General features: G+C 37.4%; 1 protein-coding gene across 6 annotated transcripts in view; it reads left to right on the top strand.

Moving 5' to 3' along the window:
* LOC102998276 (EF-hand calcium-binding domain-containing protein 11-like) overlaps positions 1-21,052 on the top strand; it is a 91,657-nt gene that overhangs the window by 48,728 nt on the left and 21,877 nt on the right. Inside the window, exon 6 of one of the 6 annotated variants that reach the window (XM_057542529.1) lies at positions 12,295-12,316. The exons of 3 other annotated variants lie outside the window; for them this stretch is intronic. In XM_057542529.1, coding sequence (XP_057398512.1) covers positions 12,295-12,310 — 16 coding nt within the window. In that variant the 3' untranslated portion in view covers positions 12,311-12,316. Of the gene's footprint in view, positions 1-8,727; positions 8,951-11,762; positions 11,876-12,294; positions 12,317-21,052 lie in introns of those variants that run through there. 2 more of the 6 variants (XM_007186274.3, XM_057542524.1) reach the window with 2 other exon arrangements.

Below are 21,052 nucleotides of genomic sequence, written 5' to 3'. Positions count from 1 at the left end.
TGTGTGTGATCTGTCTCTCACAGGTGCTCAGGGGCAGAGATTAGACCCGTCACGATCGTCAGAACATTGCTGTACACCCCAAGGTGCAAGTTTCCATGTCCCTTGTGCATGCATGAGGATAGCAATTTTTATGGTCCCTATAGCACATCTCTCACATCGAACTCAGTGAGTTAACAGATCTCTCATTAATCCACCAAAGCCGTATTACTCAGAGGCCCGGTTCACTGGAAAATGGCCACGTGCATTCACAGATTGCGGTGGTCGGTTGTTTGCAAAAATGGCCACAACCAGCCCTCTCCCCGCCCGCTGTTGGTGCTGGCCTTTGCAAAGGGTCTTGACTCTCCTGCCATCAGGAGGCATTTATTTCTCTCTCTCCGAATTTGAGCTGACCTTGTGACTTACTTTGACCCAAGGACAGAGGAAAAAGTAGCAAATCATCAAACTTGAGGGTGATCTTGGGAGCCCCCACCCCCAAAAGGACTCCATCGGAAGCCATACCTTTTGCCCCATTAGCCCCTGAGTTTTTGTCCTACTGTGTGCAAATAGGAGATATAGTTTGAAATGCTTCTTTAACCACAGTCTTACTGCATTTTAAAGTTCTGCACTTCAGTAGAAAGGGGTCTTAAAAGTAGATAATAAATTGTGATTATTTACATGCTCTAATACCGTACTTCTGTTTTGTCTCTCCTAATTTCCTGAACATAATCTTGGAGTCTCCCCTCCCCTTCTCTCCTACCCATTATATGGAAATAAGCTCTGTATTTGCCAAATAGCAAACCAGCTTTTCTTTGACAGTGTATATTTCACTTCTGTGCTGCTGCTGTGTCCCAGTAACATTTTCTTTCATGGAAAATGCCCATTGCTTCCAGGAGCGTATGATTTTTTTTCAAATGCCTGATGTTTTAAAAGTGAAACTTCATTTCAGATAGAATGATCTTTGGTTTTATAAAATGGAATCTTTTTTATGGTTCTGTGGCTGTTCATCATTTTAAAACCTATTAGTTGTAACAGGTCAGCTTGAAAAATGAGGAGTTCTAAATTTCACTTGGAATACCTCAAGATAGATTCTGAAACGGTGCCAGTAAAATTATGTTTGAATGATTCTTGAATTTTTTTTTTAAGGGATGACTTTCTCCTTTAAATGTGTATTCAGTAAAACACAGTTATTCAGATTCTAGTAGACCTGTAAGAGAGCCAGATTCATGCATAACACAGATGCATTCATTGTTCGTGGGCTTTTACTCTCCTAATGATTGACCTAATGTGTTGTATCTCCTTTTTCTGGCTGAGAGAAGGAATGACATTTTATAAGCATTTTATACAGTAATATGTTCATACTGTGTTTCACCTCTTACTGTTTCTCAGACTACAAGAATACCTGCGACATATTGAGATAGCTCATATCATTGCTAGAAAAGTACAATGCAATTTGGATAGAAAATGTAATAGCTGTAGTAACAGAATATAATTAAATTAGTGCTTACTGTAAAAATAGTGGAAGGATTTATTTTTGGTTTTTAATGGATCGGATCAGTGTGATTAAAAATATGTAAAATAATAGCATTCACTTTGCAGTGGGATCGGCTCTCTAATATTCATCCTATTCCATTTTTTTCTACCCTCCCCCATTTTTAAGTAAACCCAATATTCAGGATTTTGAATTTGGTAAAATAGGGAATGCATTTGTTACATTCTTTGAAAAAGCCTTGAAATTGAGGGATTTTAAATTGAGCAGGCATATTTTTGTTAATTCATTAAATGGTTACTGAGGACCTACTGTGTGCCTGGTCCCTTTCTGGGTCCCAGGGCCAGAGCCATGAACAAAGCAAACAAGGTCCCTGCTCTCAAGGAGTTCACAGTTAGTAGTAAGAAGGCAGGCAATAACCGCGTAAGCAAACAAGTTAACTTCAGGTAGGGATAGTGTGCTATAGGGAAAGTAAAACAGAAGAAATGAAAGAATGACTGACAAGGGGGTGGTTTTGATGGAGAGGTAAGGGAAGGCGTTTTGGGAGGGTCACCTTGGAATAAGACCTAGATGGTGAAAAGCTGATTGCCGTTTGGGAGAAGAGCTGCCCAGAAAGAGGGAAAGCAGTTAAAAAGGCTCTGATGTGGGGATAAGCCTGGCAGGATTGAGAAACTGAAAGAAAACCAGAGTGGCTGGATTGCAGTGAGCAAGAGGCAAGATCTGCAGTGAAATTTGAAAGGTGGAGGGGGGCAAGATGATGGATTATTCACGGATGCTGCCCCATATGATACGGTATTATTTTATTCTCTGTGCTGTGTTGTATCATGCCATATCTCAGCATATTGTATAAATACATATTTATGTTTCTATACCTTGTAAGCAGGGAGATGAAGGGTTAAAGAAAGATGTTTGAGTCCTCAAGATGTGTAGGTTTTCTGAGCATTCCCAGTATACAAAGTCATGCTTGTGGGCTGTAGTATCCTTTCCTGGATCCTCACCATCTTCCCATGTTTCTTTCTAATTATCAGTTAAATTCTGTTCAATAGATATTTTCTGAATCCATGCTGGGCACAAGAAACTGATGAGTCTACTGGGCAGTTATAGACTGATGCAGCAGAAAATGTGATAGGCTTTCATTGGAAAGCAACTTTCCTGCATTGTATCTGTTATTTCAGTCGGTGGTCAGCTACCTTTTCTAACATCTTATTTATCCCTAGGTTGCAAATCATAACGTGTATTAAGGACCGAATATCTAGTCTAAATGTCAGTGATTTGTAATGTTAACATGGTCTTCATTTGTTCCTCTTCATTGGAGACACAAGACAAGAAAAAATGATTTTGAGGCCTGCGTGTGCATCAGGCTAAAAAGAATTTATCATTTAAATACCTTTCTTCTGGAGGAAATAAGTTGTTAAAAATTAACAATTTAATAAAATATATATGAAAGTTTAAAATATATATATTCTTTTAAATGAAGCAACACAGATTTGCAGACTCTGTTCTATTATTATGGCGATGATTCAGAGTGTCTGATTTAGCCTAGGGAATCAGGAAATAATACAGATTATCTCCTTTCTGTGCATCTTCAGACCATATGTAGTCATAATATACTGACTGAAAATTTCCACTGAATTAAACTTTCTAGTGATTTATAAGACATTGAGATGCATTACTAACAGCAGTTATTGAATCTTCCTTTAGAGATAATTAATAAAAAGATTTTTTTAAAGGCAACAGTTTAGGTTTCATTCTAGCAAAAGTAAGTTCTAGAAGCCTTTCAATGGTTTGCTGCTAGTAATTCCACTCCTTGGATTCTTGTCTTGCTTTATCCTTTCTAACTCTCGCTGATTCTGTGGTTTAATAGATTTTCCTCCTGTTTAGAATAACACTGTAGAAGCCAGCACTACATTTAGTATCCATCTCCTGCCATGGACAATCCCTCTTCCCACTGGCTTGGTTCCAGGGGGTCTGGAAAAGAGCTGGCCAGGCTTGACTAACAGGGCAGGCCACTTCAGGCAGTTCTCGTAGCTTCTCCTGCTCTGCTGCTTATTCTCTTGTAGATGTACATGTGGTATGTAAGTGTGTGCGTGCATGTGTGTGTGTGTGTGTGTGTATTTGAAATAGTTGAGGCTGAAAAAAATATGTATGTTCCTCCCAGATTGAGAAACAAAACATTGCATTCCAAACATGATTGAGAAGTCCACTGGGTCACCCTGCCTGGTTGCATTTCCCTTCCTCTGCCCCAGAGATAACCACTATCCTGAATTTTTAAAATCATTCATGTATGTCTTTATATTTTATGATATGGATTTATGTATTTTAAATAATACATAGTATTGTTTTATCTTTCAAGCTTACATAAATGCACATTGCCTTTTCTCTTATTATATTTTAAAGACTTAGCCCCCTTGATACTGGCATCTTTCAATTATTTTCCCTGCTGTATAGTATTCTGTTGAAGCCTGAGGAGGTACAATAACTAGCACCCTCTCTTGCCATCTAGAATAAATTGAGAAATAGATGCAAGCGTTAGAGAGTGGTAGATAAAAATATCATTTTTATTTGTGAGATAGCTCTGTTGGAGGGACAGGCTTGCTAGTATGCAGCCAGGATTAAATAGAAGGTTTACCCTTCTAATCACAGGCTGTGCAGTTAGCCTGGGACTCCCCACCGGAGCTCTGTCCGCATAGCACTGGGGAGCAGAGCACTGTGTATGCCCCACACAGTCAGGTGCCTCTTACAGAGAAAAGAAGAAGGGGACACCAATTGTTTCTCTAGGAGGAATGAGTGAGGAGGTGGAGAGAGGCTTGGAATGTTACTCCAAAAGAGGTCCCTCTGCATGGAAGTAGACAGGGAGAAGCAAGTTTTCCCCGGAACATTTTTTTCTATTATATAAGTGTCCCATAATTTATATATCCATTCTCCTGTTGATAGACTCATTTGTTATTATCACAGATGTGCTACAGTGTCTCCTTGTCCACATGTGGGAGCTATCCTGTAGAGCACATGTACCTAGGAGTGGAATGGCAGGGTCAGAGCCATGCTGATCTGTAACCCGACTTGCTCCCTAAGTGGTCTTCCACGTTCTCTCTTATCAGTGCATCAGAATTCCTTTCTATCCATATCCTCATCAACACTTGTTATCAAACTCTGTAGTTTTTCCCAAGCTGATGAGTGTGAAATGGCACTTTATTATCATTTTAATCTCCCTGATTACTAGTAAAGTTCAGCATCATGTCTGCTAGCCATTTGGGTTTCCTTTTCTGTCAATTGCCTATTTATATTATTGGCCCATGTATTAATATTGAGTTGTCTCTTTTATGTTAATCTATAGGGGTTCTTTGTATATTCTCAGTACTAATCCTTTTTCATTTATGAGTCATAAAAAATCTTTACCTGTTTGTGGCTTGTATTTTCATTTTTTTATTAGGGTATCTTTAGACATTTATCTGGGATATCAAAGGACTTTCTCTTTTATAGACTTTGACATGTCCAAAGTCTAAAATTATATAGAGAATGTGGGTCGTATCACTTGAGCATACTAATAGGGTCTTGTGTTTTCTGCCTGTTGAAGTATTTACATTGTCTTTGAACAACTGCTGATCTTTGCTATTTTATATTAGGCTGTTTGAACACTGTTTCTGCAAGATTTATGTTACTCTTCAGATTCTTTGACATTATAGAATTTAATGCTTCATGTTTAAATCTTAATACTTAAATTATGATTTTTTTTCCCCTCAGTGTAGTTAATAGGCTGTACCATAAAACACCTCTGATCTACCAAAAAGCAAATTCATCCACCACTTGGAAACTCTATGTGTGGAAAACAACTTTTTCTTTTAACTAATCCTATAGTAATGCTCTATTAATGCTTCATTCTCTCCTCAGAGCTTGTGGACATTGTTATTATCCAAAGGCACTTGAGTCTGGATTAAATATCATGCTACTTATATAAGGAAATTACATCACGATTTTGCTAATTCTTGATAAGAATAGTTTCTTATAGGGTTATAGACACCAATAAAAAGATTCTTAAAGAGCACTTGGTACAGTCTCTTATTTTACACATGTGAGTTTAAATAATCCACCCAAGGTTGCACACCGAGATGGGCGTAAAATCAAGGTTAAGAACAAGGTCTCTCAGCCACAGCGTAGTGTGCTCTCCATTGCAGTGGTGTCTTAGTCCATTTGGGCTGCTGTAATAGAAAACCATAGACTGGGTGGCTTAAACAACGGAAGTTTATTTCTCATAGTTAAGGGGGCTGGGCAGTCCAAGATCTAGGTGCTGGCAGATTCATGTCTGGTGAGGGCCTGCTTCCTAGTTCACAGACAGCCGTCTTCTCATTGTGTCCTGACATGGTGGAAGAGGCAAGGGAGCTCTCTGGGGTCCCATTTATAAGGACACTAATCCCAGTCATGAGGGCTCCACCCTCATGACCTAATCACCTCCCGAAGTCCCCACCTCCTAATACCATCACCTTGCAGGTTAGGTTTCAACATAAGAATTTTGGGAGAATACAAACATTCAGTCTGTAGTATATATGTTATAGAATCATGGCTTTACTGTCTATTTTTATATAAAGTTGGTGTGTATTTTTACAGCTAGATTTCCTTGACTGATAGGTTTCAGTGCATTTGGCTTTTTTGTTGCTGGCATCTTTTTAGTTACTTAGCGTCAAAAGGACTGTTTATCATACTTCCTTAAATTAGTTTTATGGAAGTAATGTACACTGTTTTCCTTCCTTATTTAACTAGTGTTTACATGCTAGTCTTTCCAGCAGGTTGTATAAATAAGCTAAGTGTTATGGTACATTATTCCAAAGTGGCATATTTACTTAGTGCCAAAATATTATAATACCAAATGATATTTCCAAATCATTTGTATTAATTTACACTCCAATCATCAGTATGTGAGAGAGTCTGTTGACCTGTATCTTCTTCAAGACTTGGTATTGTCAGACTTCTTAATCTTTTCTAGTGGAGTGGGCATAATAACTCATCACGGGCCTGATTTGTATTCCCTGATTAATAATGATTCATCTATCATATCTCTTCATGTTTGTTATATATCTGTATATTGTCTATCTGTATATTGTAAATATGTCTGTCATTTTTACCCATTTTTCTTCTGCTGCATTTTCTGTTGATTTGAACCTGTTCTTTATACATGTTCTTGGGGCAAATATTTTGTCAGGTAACAAATGTCTTCTCCCAGTTTGTTGCTCATCTTTTCACTTTCTACAGGTATCTTTTTTGAAATATAAATCAAATTTAATTTGTTTGAATTTATAAATTTTTTTGTAGTAGAGTGATTGTGTCTTATTTAAGAAACCCCTTCTTATCTCAAGGTCAGAGAAATACTCGTATTTTCTTCATAATTTTTAAAGTTTTGCTCTTGTAAATTAAGTCCTTAATTCTTCTGGAGTTGATTTTTTAGTATGGCATAGAGTGTGTGGGAACCAAATTTCACTTTTTTTCCATATGGATAACCAATATTTTCAGCTCTTTTTATTGACTGCCCTCTTTTCTCTACAGCTCTGCCATTCTGCCTTTGTTTATGAATTTTCTATTCTGTTTCTTTGGTCACTTACCCTATCCCTGCACGAATACCACATTGTCCTCATAAAATCTTAATATCTGTAGGGCTACTCTCCCTCTTTACTTCTCTTCTGCAGCAGTGTATTGGTTATATTGAGTCTTTTGTTTTAAATTCCAGAACTGGCTTATTGAGAGACAAAAGCTCTGTTCACATTTTAATTAACATTGCATTGAGTCTGCAGATTTTCTGGACAATTGACATCTTAATGATATTGCCTACCTATCCATGATTATGGTATATTTTCCATTTAATTAAGTATTCTTTAAAGCCTTTCAGAAAATTTTTATAATTTTCTACACCATCACACTACCAGTATCATCATCATAATGATTATGGTTGTCACTTTCTAAAGCACCCTTAACCGTTTCTTGTGTGCCAGGCCTCATTCTGTTACTTTGTATTCAGTCTTCCTAACAACCTTATGAGGTAGTCCTAGTAATATGGGATATTTCACACAGGAAACTGAGGCACCTAGAGGTTAATTGACTTGCCCAAGATCCTACAACTAGTAAATGGCAGAGGCAGGTTTCTAAACCAAGGTGCCTGGGTATAGAGTTTGTGCTTTTAATCACTACTCTATATTGCAAATAGGTTTTTCTCTTTCTGTGTTGGATTTATTCCTACATATTTTATAGTTTTTTATTAAGATATAATTGACATATAATGTTGTATACAAGTTGTACAATGTGTTGATTTGATACATTTATATATTGCCATATGATCACTGCCTTAGTGTTAGCTAACACCTCTCTCAGGTAACATAATGAGCATTTCTTTTTTGTGGTGAAAACAATTAAGATTTAGTCTCTTAGCAATTTTGGAGTTTAGAATATGGTATTTTATAGTTTTGTTGGTATTAAAATGGTAGCTTTTGAAAATTGTTTTTTAATTACTTACAGAAACAATTAAATAGAAATGTAATTTATTTTTGTATATCAATCTTATATCTAGTAACCTTGTTAAATTTATCTGTAGATTTTTAAAGGTGTTTCTAAGAAGATTATGATACCAGTAGAAAATAGTAACATCTTCTTTCTTCCTTTCCAATCCTATGCCTTTAATTTCTTTTTCTGGACTTAACTACACTGGCTAGTACTTCCAGTGTTGATAATATCTTGTTCCCAGACTCGGGGAGAAAGACTTCAACATTTTATCACTTACTTTGATCATAGCTCTAGATGTTTTATAATTATATCCTGTGTCAGATTAAAGAAGTTCCTCCCTAGTCTAGCACAGGAGTTTCTATCAAGAATGGGCATTAAATTTTATTACATACTTTTTCTCTATCGAGGAGATGATATTGGTTTTTTACTTTAATCTGTTAATGTGCTGAATGGCTTATATATATGTGTGTGTATGTGTGTGTGTGTATATAAATGTAAACACAATTTGGTCATGCTATTTTTTTTTATACACAGTTGGATTCAGTTTGCTAATATTTTACTTAAGATATTTGTGTGTGTGTGTGTGTGTGTGTGTGTGTGTGTGTGTACTATCAGTAAAAGACCGTGTTAAAACAAGTTCACAGGTTGAAATTTTTGTACCCACTCAAGGTTTGCTCAGATTCAGGGTACCAGTCTACATGAGGGCAATCAATAGCCATAACCTTTCAGAGATAGCTTATCATTTTTTCTTTTATTTTTCGTTTACTTCTTTGCTCAAGGCAACTTCCATCTTACCCTTTGGGTATCAGCTTAACGTGGGAAAGTTATCCTATGAGATGATCCATGTTGGGCAAGCCCTGGATCTTGACTCCTGGCCTCTTCTCCCATGAAGCCACAAAACCAAAGCTCAAGTTCAGATATGGACCGACACCCCAAGGCAAAAGTGGCCTTGGGATGCTGAGTTTCCACTAACCTCCTTGGATTCAAGCTGCCTCAAGAATATGGCCTGTCCCCACTATCTTTTTAACTCAGTGCCTTTAAGGTAGTTTTGTTTTAGTATCTTATTTACCATTTTTGTTGTTTTCAGTGGGGGAATTGGTCTGACTATCCAAAAATAGAAACTCACATGAATTATTAAATACTTTTTCTCTCAGGCTTTTCTGTCTAAATTCTCTTTTCCAGATATTGATTTTTTAGACAGAACATTAGATTTATTGGGCAGAGCATTGGATTTATTAAGTTTTGGGGAAGACTAACCATTTACTTGTAAGAGATGATGAAAATATATAAAATTAGTGATGCATTCCTACAGTTTAGTGATTCTGGCATTTTAGTTATGCTGTATCTTCTATTGCTATTTGAAGGATGTACCCAAGTATTTCTGACCACTTATTGTTCTTGTCTTGAATGTCATTTAGAAAGGTGTAACAGCTAAATATTTATTTTCACGTGACATGAAAGCATATTATCAGGAAATAGCGGTATAATTGAATGAACATGCCATTGAATCTCAACTTGTTTTTTTCATCCATTATTTACAAAAAGAAACAATACAATGTTTTCTATTTTCATCAAGGTGTTATATATAAAAGTCTCTTTTCTTGAACTTCCAGATTTATTAAAATTCATTTTTTACTGTACTTACACCTAGTGTAAAATAATTTCTAATAATAATCTATGTCTGAGTGTGTTGATGGGGCCCCAGGACCACCACCAGCTTTGATGAGTCGCTGGAAGGACTCAGCATGTAACTGTACTTTCAGCTGCGATTTGTTACAGTGAAAGGATATGAAGCAAAATTAGCAAAGGGAAAGGCACACGGGGCTCAGTCTAGGGAAAACCAGGTGCAAGCTTCCGAGGGTCTGCCCTCAGTGAAGTCACACAGGATGTGCTTAATTCCTCCAACAAGTTGTGACATCATGTGTGAAATGTTGCCACCCAAGGAAGCTCATTAGAGACTCAGCACCCAGAATTTTTATTGTGGGATGATCACGTAGGCATTCTCTGCCTGGCATGTACCAAAATTCCAGACTCCCAGAAGGAAAGCAGAGGTTCAGGATAAACCATATTGTTGCACGAAGAGTTTTCAGCACAGTGATCCACTCTTATGACTTAATGTTGGTGGGAGGCCAGCCAAGGGCCATCCTTGTAAGCAGTATGGCCAGCAGGACAGCTATGTTAACTCTTTTCTGCACATGGAGTCATGACTAAAGTTTTTAAAGCATTTACTATGTGTCAAACACTGTTCTTTATTCATTTCATCCTCACAACGACCATTTCTTAGATGAGGAACTGAGACACAGAGAGGTTAAGAAACTTGTCCAGTGTTGCACAGCTAATAAGTAGAAAGTCAGGATTCAAACGCAGGCTTCAGAATCCATGATTTATCAAACACTTTATTGATTTTTAAAAATTATTTTCATTTTGTTCCACCTCATGGATAAGATGTTTTATACATTTCCATACAGCTATGATTCAAAGAAATTGTCTCCATAGACCTCTTTTAATCTTCACTGTTGTTTCATGGCTCTTAATTTTCAGATTTGGAAAATCATTCTAATTATCATATGCAAACCTTTCCTGATCTCATAGGCTTTCCTCAGCCTTTGTGTTTCTGGATTAGAGGATCTGAATTCTTTTTGTTTTTGTTTTTCCATCTTCCTACAGAAGGCTTGTCTGGTTCTTGACCACTAATTTTAGTTCCACTATTCTTTCTATACCTCCTTTTGGCATCTTCTGAGATGTAGCAATTAGAACTGCAAACAGGGAAAGTATCACTGCATCATGGTTTATGAACAAAGACAGGACAGCATTTTCTGTTTTATTTCCTTCCTTGTAATTCTCATTGTGTTAACCACATTGTCTACCTCAGTATATTAGACAATGACGTAGGTAATAGTCTTTAAATACCCCTAGATGGCCATCTGGGATATAGCTGATAACTAATATAGCTGATAGAGCTTGCCTCTCTGTAAGTCTACTTTAGATTATTTTTTTCTGATTGAAGTGAAGAGATCCACTGTTCACTATATCCATTCCCAAGAAAATACATTATAGCTTCAAGAAAAGTTTGAGTATTAACACATGTGCTGAAATATGATACAGATGTTTAATGTCTTACTGTAATATTATTTTACTGTTCATAGTCACCTGCTTTTTTGATCCCTGCATTAGCTTGCTTGCTTTATTCCATAACATCTGTTACCAAGAATATATTTACAGTCTGTTGTCTTTTCTAAATGGTTGGTACGTATGTTAGAAAAAGGTTGATTTTTACTGGTGTCATTCAGAAAGCACCTTGAGGATTCCTTGTTATTTTATTCTCAGTGTTATTTTATTTCAGTATAATACCAAAGTACTATTTTTACTGAAATACCAGATAAGAAGTCAAGCTAGATGACTGAGGTGTGATACTTAAAGTGCTCCTGGATAGGAAACAAGGTATTTCTAGTTTTAACTGTTTTAAAAAAATTGTAAAACTTTTAAACTACTACCTGAGGATAAATGTCCTTGTATTTCTATAGGCTTGGTAAAGCTTACGTCTATTTTGTTATGCTTATGCGGTCCCACGCATCTGGTTGTTCAAGACATTTGCTACCTTCTATTCTGGGTCTTTGCACTATGGTTCCCTGTTTAAACGTTGCATCATCAGAGAGGCCTATTGTATCCAAAGTGGCTTCACCTTATCCCTCCTTCCCCCTAACAATAAATCTCTACTACCCAGTTTTATATCATTTATGGCACTTAACCAATCTCTGAGACGATCTTTTTTCTTTGTTTGCTTACTGTCTGTTTCTTACACTTGACTATAAAGTTCCGTGAGAGCAGCGATGCGTCTGTTCTGTCTTGATTCCTCTGGATATTCAAGTTAGCGCAGAGCACATGGTCATTCAGTTCTTGTCGGATGAATCAATGAATTCATTTATTAAAGACTACAGAAAAGTAAGTTATTTATGTTAGATATAATATTCGATCTTTACCAATTCAAGTGCATCCGATTTTCTTTAAGTTTCTTAGAACTTGAGGAGGATGTCCAGACTGGCCTTGGGTTTAGTTTCCAGTAATTAGCTAACTAAAAAGTTAATAACATGTATATTTAATCTCTAGGCTTGATCAAGTTTTCTGATTCTTCAGACTCTGAAGATTTTGTATCTGTTATAAATCACGACATCTACAATAAACCAGAACTCCTGCCAAATTTTAGGATACCAAATACATACTTCATTTTTTTTGTGTCCATTGGAAATATTTTAAACACAGAACAGCATAGATAGTAATATAATGTAACACTTGCATTTCAGCTACTTAGCTTTCTTCAGTCTTAACATTTGCCATATTTATTTCAGATTTTTTAAGAAATAAAATATTACACAAAGAGTTGAAAACCCCTATGCATCCTTCCCTGATTTCTTACCTTTTCTCTCTGGAGAGAACCATATGACCTATATTTTGGTATTTATCAATCTTGTGCATGTTTTAGTATGACTGCATAAATATTTATTCACAAACAATCCGTTATCTTGTTTTGCATGTTTTCAAATGTTTTGTACATGGTGTCGTACTGTATGTAATCATGACCTTGATTTTTTTCACTCAACGTTCAGTTTTTGAGATTCATCATAATGATACATAGAGCTCTTGTAGCTCATTCATTGTCACTGCTACGTAAAATCTCACTGAAAGGTAATTCTGCATTTTATTTATCCATTTGCTTGTGGATGGACATTTAAGTTGTTCAGTTATTCAGTATTTCAGTTAACTGTGCAGTAGGTTTTCTTGTATCTTTCCATCTGTACTCATGTGCAAGAATTTCTCTAGGACAGTGTCTTACAATCTCTTTCACCTTATTGCATTCAGAGACAATGAGAGTATTTATAAAAGCACATTAGGTAAACAGACAAGTTGCTTTTAGCTCAAGGCAAACAGCCTGCCTGCCCAAGAGACTTTGGAGCTCAGTATCTTGCCTCACCTGCAAACCATCTGTGGCAGTTTGGGGGAAGCTATCTTCTAGAGCAGGAGTCTTTGTATTTCTCTAAAAGGATTCTTAAAAACTATGCATTTCCTTGTGCATTTTTAGAATGATAGCTAAAACTTTTCAAAGTAAGTTTAATGGTTGCAAAGCATAAAATTTCCAGTGTATTATAAACACTGACATTTAAAAATAAAGCTGGGGGGCTTCCCTGGTGGCGCAGTGGTTGAGAATCTGCCTGCCAATGCAGGGGACACGGGTTCAAACCCTGGTCTGGGAAGATCCCACATGCCGCGGAGCAACTGGGCCCGTGAGCCATAATTACTGAGCCAGCGCGTCTGGAGCCTGTGCTCCGCAAGAAGAGAGGCCGCGATAGTGAGAGGCCCGCGCACCGCGATGAAGAGTGGCCCCCGCTTGCCACAACTGGAGAAAGCCCTCACACAGAAACGAAGACCCAACACAGCCATAAATAAAATAAATAAATAAATAAATAAACCAAGTGAAGAAATATTTAAAAATAAAGCTGTTATGTCACTCTTAAGTGTATCAGGTGGAACTTACATACCACAGTGATTTGACAGTCGTTATTTTTCTTTCAAAAATGTGTGAACAAGCATTTAAAATTATGTGAAAAAGTTCTTTACCAATTTGAAATTTTACATCCTTTCTTTTTGAACTCATATTTCAGTTTTTCTTCCCCCACTAAGTTTCATCCTAATGTGATGTTTTTTTCATCTTTTTGGCTTTCACTGCCAATATTGTAAAGTCAGGTTTATTAAGGTATAGTTTACAGACTGTAGAATTGTCCATTAATAGTTGTATCATAGTCATATGGGTTTTGACACATGTATACAGTTGTGTAGCCAGCACCATAATCGACATATAAAATATTTCTATCCCTTTCAGTTAGTTCCCTCCCTATACTCCCAGTCTCTGGCACTACTGACGATGATGATGATGATGATGATTATTTGCCCCTATGTTATTGCCTTTTCCAGAATGCCATGTAGATGGAATCATACAGTTTGTAATTTTTTGTCTCAGGCTTCTTTCCCTTTACATAATGCATACGAAATTCATCCATGCCGTTGCACATATCGGGGGTTAATTCCTTTTAAATGCTGAGTCACATTCTGTTGTACAGATGTACCAGTTTATCTGTTCACCAGTTAATGGACACTGGGTTGTTTCCAGTTGGAGTGATTATGCATGACACTGCTATATAAACATTTGTGTTCAGGTTTTTGTTTGGATATTTATCCTCATTTCTTTTGAGTTAATAAGTGTGATTTCTGAGCCACATGGTAGGTGTATGTTTTAAGTTTATAAAGAAACTGGGAAACTGTTTCTGAATCGACTGTACTGTTTTGCATTCCCGCTAGCAGAATATGAGACTGCCATTTGCTGTCCATTGTTACTAGCACTGGGTATTATTAATTTTTTGTTTTGTTTTTGTTTTTACCCATTTCTAATAGGTGTATAGTGGTATCTCATTGTGATTTTAATCTGTACTTCCCTAATGACTAATGACTTAAACAATTGTTTCCTGTTCTGTTCGCCATCCACACCTTTGTAAAGAAGGGTATGTTGAAATCTTTTGCTTATATTTTATTTTATTTTTTTTAAACTACTGAGTTGTAAGAGATTTCTGTATATTCCAGATACAGGTCCCAGTCTGTGACTTTCATTTTCATTTTCTTAACATTTGCTTTTAAAGACAGAAGTTCTTTATTTTGATGAAGTCCAATTTATCAATTTTTTATGATTCATACTTTTTTTGGTCTTATCTTATTCTTTGCCTATGCAAGTGTGATGGTTGGTTTTATGTGTGACCCTGGCTAGGCTGTGGTATCCAGTTTTTCATCAGACACCAGTCTAGATGTTGCTGTGAAGATGTTTTTAAGATGTGATTAACATTTAAATCAGTAGACTTTGAGTAAAGCAGAGGACTCTTCCTAATGTGGGTGGGCCTCATCTAATCAGTTAAAGGCCATTAAAAAAAAAAAAAAAAAGACTGAGATTCCCTGAGGAGTAAGGAATTCTGCCTCTAGACTGACTTCAGACTTGGGAGACTGTAATATCAACTCTCTGTTTTTTTTTAACATCTTTATTGGAGTATAATTGCTTTACAATGGCGTGTTAGTTTCTGCTTTATAACAAAGTGAATCAGTTATACATATACATATGTTCTCATCTCTGTTATTTTGCCTTGATCTATTTGTCTATCCTTGTGCCAATACCACACTCTCTTAATTATATGGCTTTATAATAAGTCTTGATATCTAGTAGTATAAGTCCTAGAGCTTTGTAATTTCTTCAAAATTATCTTGGCTGTCCTTAACTCAGTGCATTTCCTTATAAATTTTCAAGCTTACCTTCTTAGCCACTATGTTCTACTGCTCCATAAGTTTTATTAGCTTTCATTTTAATGAAATAGTCAAGAGAACCAAGCCGATTGACTCCAAAGCCTATACTCTTAACAACTACACTAGCTGCCTCTCAATAAGCCATAGAGTTTATAGACAGACATAGCTGGCATGTTTTTATCATTTGTTTTAAGTGATTAACATTTTTTTCCGGTTTATTATTTAGTATCCACTCTTATTTTTCAACTTATTATAAACCACCTTCAAAAGAAAAAAAAAATGGAAGCAAATTCTCAGTTTAGGATCGATTTGAAATATGGTAAGAACCTTTGACTATGAGATCAATTAATTTGAGCCCTTTCATCTGACTGTGCAGTCCAGTATTCAAGAGAAAGGAGTCATACAAATAAATATTAAGAAGGGTATACTTGCAAAGCTTAGATTAAATAGAACTTGAAAAGTATTAATAGGCCAGATGTGAAGAGGATATACTAATATTAACATGTGTACCCGTACACATCTCTGACATTTCTGATAGAACAACTTTGTTCCAGAGAGTTTATCCATAATGAATCTTGCTTAAACTTATTCTGTAACTCTGTTACATCCCTGTGTTCTAATAGGTGAAGAATCATCACTTTTTTCTTTTTACAATTAGAAAAGCAAGACCTTATAAGGTTATGACCAGAGTAAGTCAAGCTGAATATCAGGTAATCCTGTGTCATAAACCCGTCCACACTCTACTTAGAAATCATTGTTTTCAAGAATAATAATAGGAACAAGAATCTATATGAGCCCAGCAGTACAAGTTAGGCTACAAGTTAGCTTGGTTTGGTAAAGGTAAAGTGTGCTCTTTGTGTTCTTCAAAAATATTTATTCAGACATATGTGGAAAAGAAAATTATGGTATATGTAAGTAATTGATGTGCTTAGTTTTTTGTTTTGTTTCTTGGTTTTCTGGGGGAACTTTTTGTTTTGGGCAGCTTCCCATAGCTAAATAAATTAAATGCATTGTAGCTCATTGAAAAATAGAGCAAATTTAAGTTGGGTAAGTGAAGTGGTTTCATAGGATTATACCACAGTCAGTATTATAATCACTACAGTAAGATGAGGAAGAGCGCAGAACAGGTGCTATGGTCCTGAAAAAACCAACATCTGGAAGAGCAAAAGTGATAAAAGGAAAATAATAGGAAGTGACCTAAATTTCATAAGAAATGTCTTTCTAATGTCTTTAAATACAAAAGAAAGAAGTAAGGCAGAGTAGACTAAGAAGAAAAATAGTCATATGCTATGAGCCTGTCCACCAGAGCTTAACAAAAACAATGGAGAACAGAAAAGCATGGGGCTAAATATTGAATACAATAGCTATTGAGTAGTGATCAAAGGACAGGAAGATGGGGGAACGTGTTTTGACAGAAAGAAATGTCAAAGGAAATCAGTACAGTTTAGGTCAATTCAAATGAGGTAAAGGAATAGAGGAAAATAATACCAAGTAGACAGCGTTCTAGAATAATGAATGTATATCCTAATGTTATGCACATTGCTTAACAACAAGCAATTTTGTAAAAAATGAAAAAGGAGGTACAAAAAGCAATTAAAGGAAGAAAGAGACATATGCCTTGTAAAGTAATCAGGTACAAGGTGAAAATGAGAAAAGCCAAGATGAAAAGTGAATTTAGATCTTAAAGAAGGTTAAGATAAATATTCACATTTTTAGATTGTCTCTTAGGTCAATATTAAAAAACAGACACTGGGTGGTAATAATCATTAAATGAAATAACTGCCCAAAGTAGACCTGTTGATTGCTCTAAAAAATGTTCTCCATACTCTTTGTATAAAACATTGAAAATAGATTTAGATATTCATATGGTTTAATATTTTAAGAAAGTATATTTTAATTCAGTATGATAAAAACAAATCTGTGAAAATGATTATTTTAAAATATGATTTAGGAAGGCGTTTGGCAATGATTTCCATCTTTCATTTTCTTATTTTGGATATAGGTTGTTGCTTTGTACATATCTAACCTTATTTAAAATATGTAGACAGTAGGTAGCATCCAACATGTTTGTAAAGTTCAAAACTACCTTTATGTAAATAATAGCTTCTAAAGGCCAGAAGACGCATTTAAAAATAAGCAAATAAATTGATGCAGCCCGTATTCAGCAGTGAAAATAGAACACATTTCCAGTATATGAATTTAGATTTGACCTTGTAAACACTGAAAGCATTACAAACCCCAAATAATACCACAGTTACCACAGGGTTCATCTGGTGAAAGACTACTGTCTCAAAATAGTCTTCAGAGTCTGTCCCAACTGCAAGCTAGAATTTTCCTCTTATCTTTTGAAATAGAGTCTCAAGTGTTTTTCCTCTGACCCATGTAGTAAGTGATCAACATTCCACAGTGTTGGAGAGAAGGCGCAGACTTAATTACAAATGTAGAACCAATTGAACAGAAAATGGTAATAATCAGGCTCTTTTTATTCCTGAGTTTTGGGTCCTGAATGTTGTTACTCACGATATAGCATAACAGAGCTTTCTGTGAATTAGAGTTCTTCCTGCTCACTGTTTTGGGAGTGATCAACTAAAGTGCTCAGTTGGGCTCTCAAAATAGTTACTCAGTGACTTAATATGTGCAGGGGTGCCTTTTGAGATACTCTTTTTTTGAGATAGTACTTAGAGTTTACCCATTGCTAAAGCTGAGTACTTTCAATTAACGCAGCAGATCAAAACAACTGCCATACCCTTTCACACAGTAAAATACCATATCATGAAGTTTAAGACACCATTGATTCTAGGGCACCCTCATATCATGTACCACTAATGAAAAAAAATTCTGCCCATTAAACTATGACAGTGCTAAGATACCATTTATTGTAAGATGCAACCACAATTTTAGAGATTCTAAATTGTGGGGAAAGGTGTCCTGATGATAAATGAAATAAGATAAGGTGCACCTTAAACCCTGAACAAACATTTCATAGCCAACTGGTTCTGAATTGTTTTCAGATTTCCTATGTTAAATGTTATCCCCATCCAGTTTGCTTTATTTTGCCTTTTAAAACCCTCTTCTTGGCCTCTATTGCCCTATTTCCCTAGATGTAACCTTGATTTCACTCAGAAAGAATTTGGGATCTACCCGGAGAGGTGGTCTCTAACCGTCTCAGTTACACATCCCTCCCTGACCTGTCCTAGTCTTGTGAGAGGACGTAGACATCACGTGTGGATACTCACTGGGCTCATTTCTTGCCTTGTGAGCAGGACTGGGCATCGGGGCATGAAGACCTAGCTCCAGGGCCATGATCTCTACATGGTAGGGCCCTGATCTCTACATGGTAGGGCCATGATCTCTACATGGTAGGGCCATGGTAGAGCTCTCATTGCGAATTGATTGGGCTCCTTCTAGGTGCCTGGCACTGTGTGGGTGCTCTAGGTAACTTATGGCTGCAGGCAGGGAACTTGCAGTCTGGTGGGAGAGTAAATGCATAGCGAGGGACTCGAATTCACCTAGCTTCGGCCATGACAGGTGTTGCCAGGGGATAGAGTTCCTCTTCACCTCCTTCTTGATTTCCTGTCCCCCTCTTATTTTTCCCCTGACCCAACTTACCCCTTCATGATATCAAATGAATATAATCTACCTCACCTTGCAGAGAAGTCTATAAGGGATTCTCCACCAATGGGCTGCCCGCACCCATGACCATACTTTGAACAGCAAATTACTCTAATCCAAATCAGCCACCCCAAGTGGGAGTTAGAACAACTCATTGTAAAGATGATGTTTGATTTCATCTTGAAGAAATAACATGTCAAAGAGGCAGGCCCAGCACCCTCTGACCTTAGGATGTGACTACCTGCTTAGTAGTACTATTCCCCCCTGCCCCTCCTCCTCCACCACTACCAGCACCACCGCTACTGATGATGATGATAAAACCCACCCTGAACCCTGCATCACCTCCAGCTCCAACTTAGCCAAGCTTCTTGCAAGAGTGATCTGTGCTTGCCATTTTCGTTTACCCCCAGTCTCTTTACTTGTCCACTCAGTGCAGCACAGCTCTCACCTCTGACAGCTCTACTGCATAATTTTGCTGAGTTCACCAATAAGCTCCTAATTGTCAGATTCAATGGATAATCTTAAGTCTCTGACCTCTTTTCAACATTCAACCCTGATGACCACTCCCTCTTTGAACACCCTTTTCCACTGATGTCTGTGACAATCCCCATTCCTGGGTCTGGTCCTACCTATGCATCCCTTTCTATCTCCTTCACTGGATGCATCCTCCTTCCAGTATTCTCCTTTACACCAGTATACTTCCTCTGGGAGACTTCATCCACAGCCTCCACTTCCACGTGGAGGATTTCCAGTTCCTTGCCTCGATCTCAGTCCTGTTTTCTGAATTCCAGACCCATGTCTTCACATCCTACTGAACTGCACATGTTCTAATGCTTGATGTTGTCTTTTACCTCAGAACTGCTGATCTTTCTCTTTTCTTGTATTACTCTTCTTGGTCCATGATATGGCCATCTACCCAGTTACCCATACCAGGATCCTCTAAATCAGCTTCTTTCTTGACCACTTATACCAACTGGTCACCAGATTTTGTGTATTCTACCACCCAAGTCTGTCTCAGGTTTTTTCCTCCTCACCATCCTTGATCCAGGCTGTCATGGTCTGCCATAACAAATGCCACAGATGGGATGGCTTAAACAACAGAAATTTATTGTCCCACAATTCTGGGGCTAGAAGTCTGAGATCAAGGTGTCAGCAGGGTTGGTTTCTTCTGAGACCAGTGGCTGTCTCTTAAGACCCTGTCTCCAAATAGAATCACATTCTGAAATACTAGGAGCTAGGACATCAGCATAGAAATTTTAGGGGGACGCAATTCAGCCCATAACACATGCCCTTGTCATCTCCTTACTAGCTAGTTGTATACTCTCCTGATCTGTTTCCCTACCTCCAGTGTCATCTCCATTCTAACATGGCCTCCATTCCGCCATCCAAGAGATTATTCTGATTTCAAATATGAGCACATTACTCTCCCCGCTTAAAACTCTTCATTGGCTCCCGATTATACAGATGGTCTAGATTCCTTCAAATGGCATGTCCTCATTATCTGCTCCAGGCACCTTCCTGCTCAGTCTGTGCTCCAGCCACTCTGAAATAGCCGAAGTTCCCTAAAGGTTTTGGACCTGCACCTCTGTGCCTTTGCACATGCGGTGTCCTGTATCTGGAATTTTCTTTTTCTTAACCGTACCTCCCTTTGTTTTACCAACTCTAATTCATTTCAGACTCCACGTAGGTAGCACATTCTGCAGGAAGTCTTACTTCAGAGTGACCAGGAGGAAATATGGCAAATAGCAAGAGTAAAAAATGAGGGGAACTTGTTAACATGTGAAAAAGCCTCTCTTTCATTTGAACTCAGTGAAAAAGAATGTGTTAAATGTAAGTCAAGTTAGTTGTGATAGACTTTTCTCATCCTATGGAGCCCCTGAAATTTTCTTAAAGGACAGATGATAAAATGTATATCTTCCTGGGCTTCCCTGGTGGCGCAGTGGTTAAGAATCCACCTGCCAATGCAGGGGACACGGGTTCGAGCCCCGGTCTGGGAAGATCCCACATGCCACGGAGCAACTAAGCCCGTGTGCCACAACTACTGAGCCCGCGCGCCACAACTACTGAAGCCCACGCGCCTAGAGCCCGTGCTCTGCAACAAGAGAAGCCACCGCAATGAGAAGCCCACGCACCGCAATGAGAAGCCCTCACACCACA

Source organism: Balaenoptera acutorostrata, chromosome 3, assembly GCF_949987535.1.
Source record: "Balaenoptera acutorostrata chromosome 3, mBalAcu1.1, whole genome shotgun sequence".
NCBI classification, from domain to species: Eukaryota; Metazoa; Chordata; class Mammalia; order Artiodactyla; family Balaenopteridae; genus Balaenoptera; species Balaenoptera acutorostrata.
Note: the sequence above shows the minus strand (reverse complement) of the source record. Positions and strands in the feature narration are given on the sequence as shown.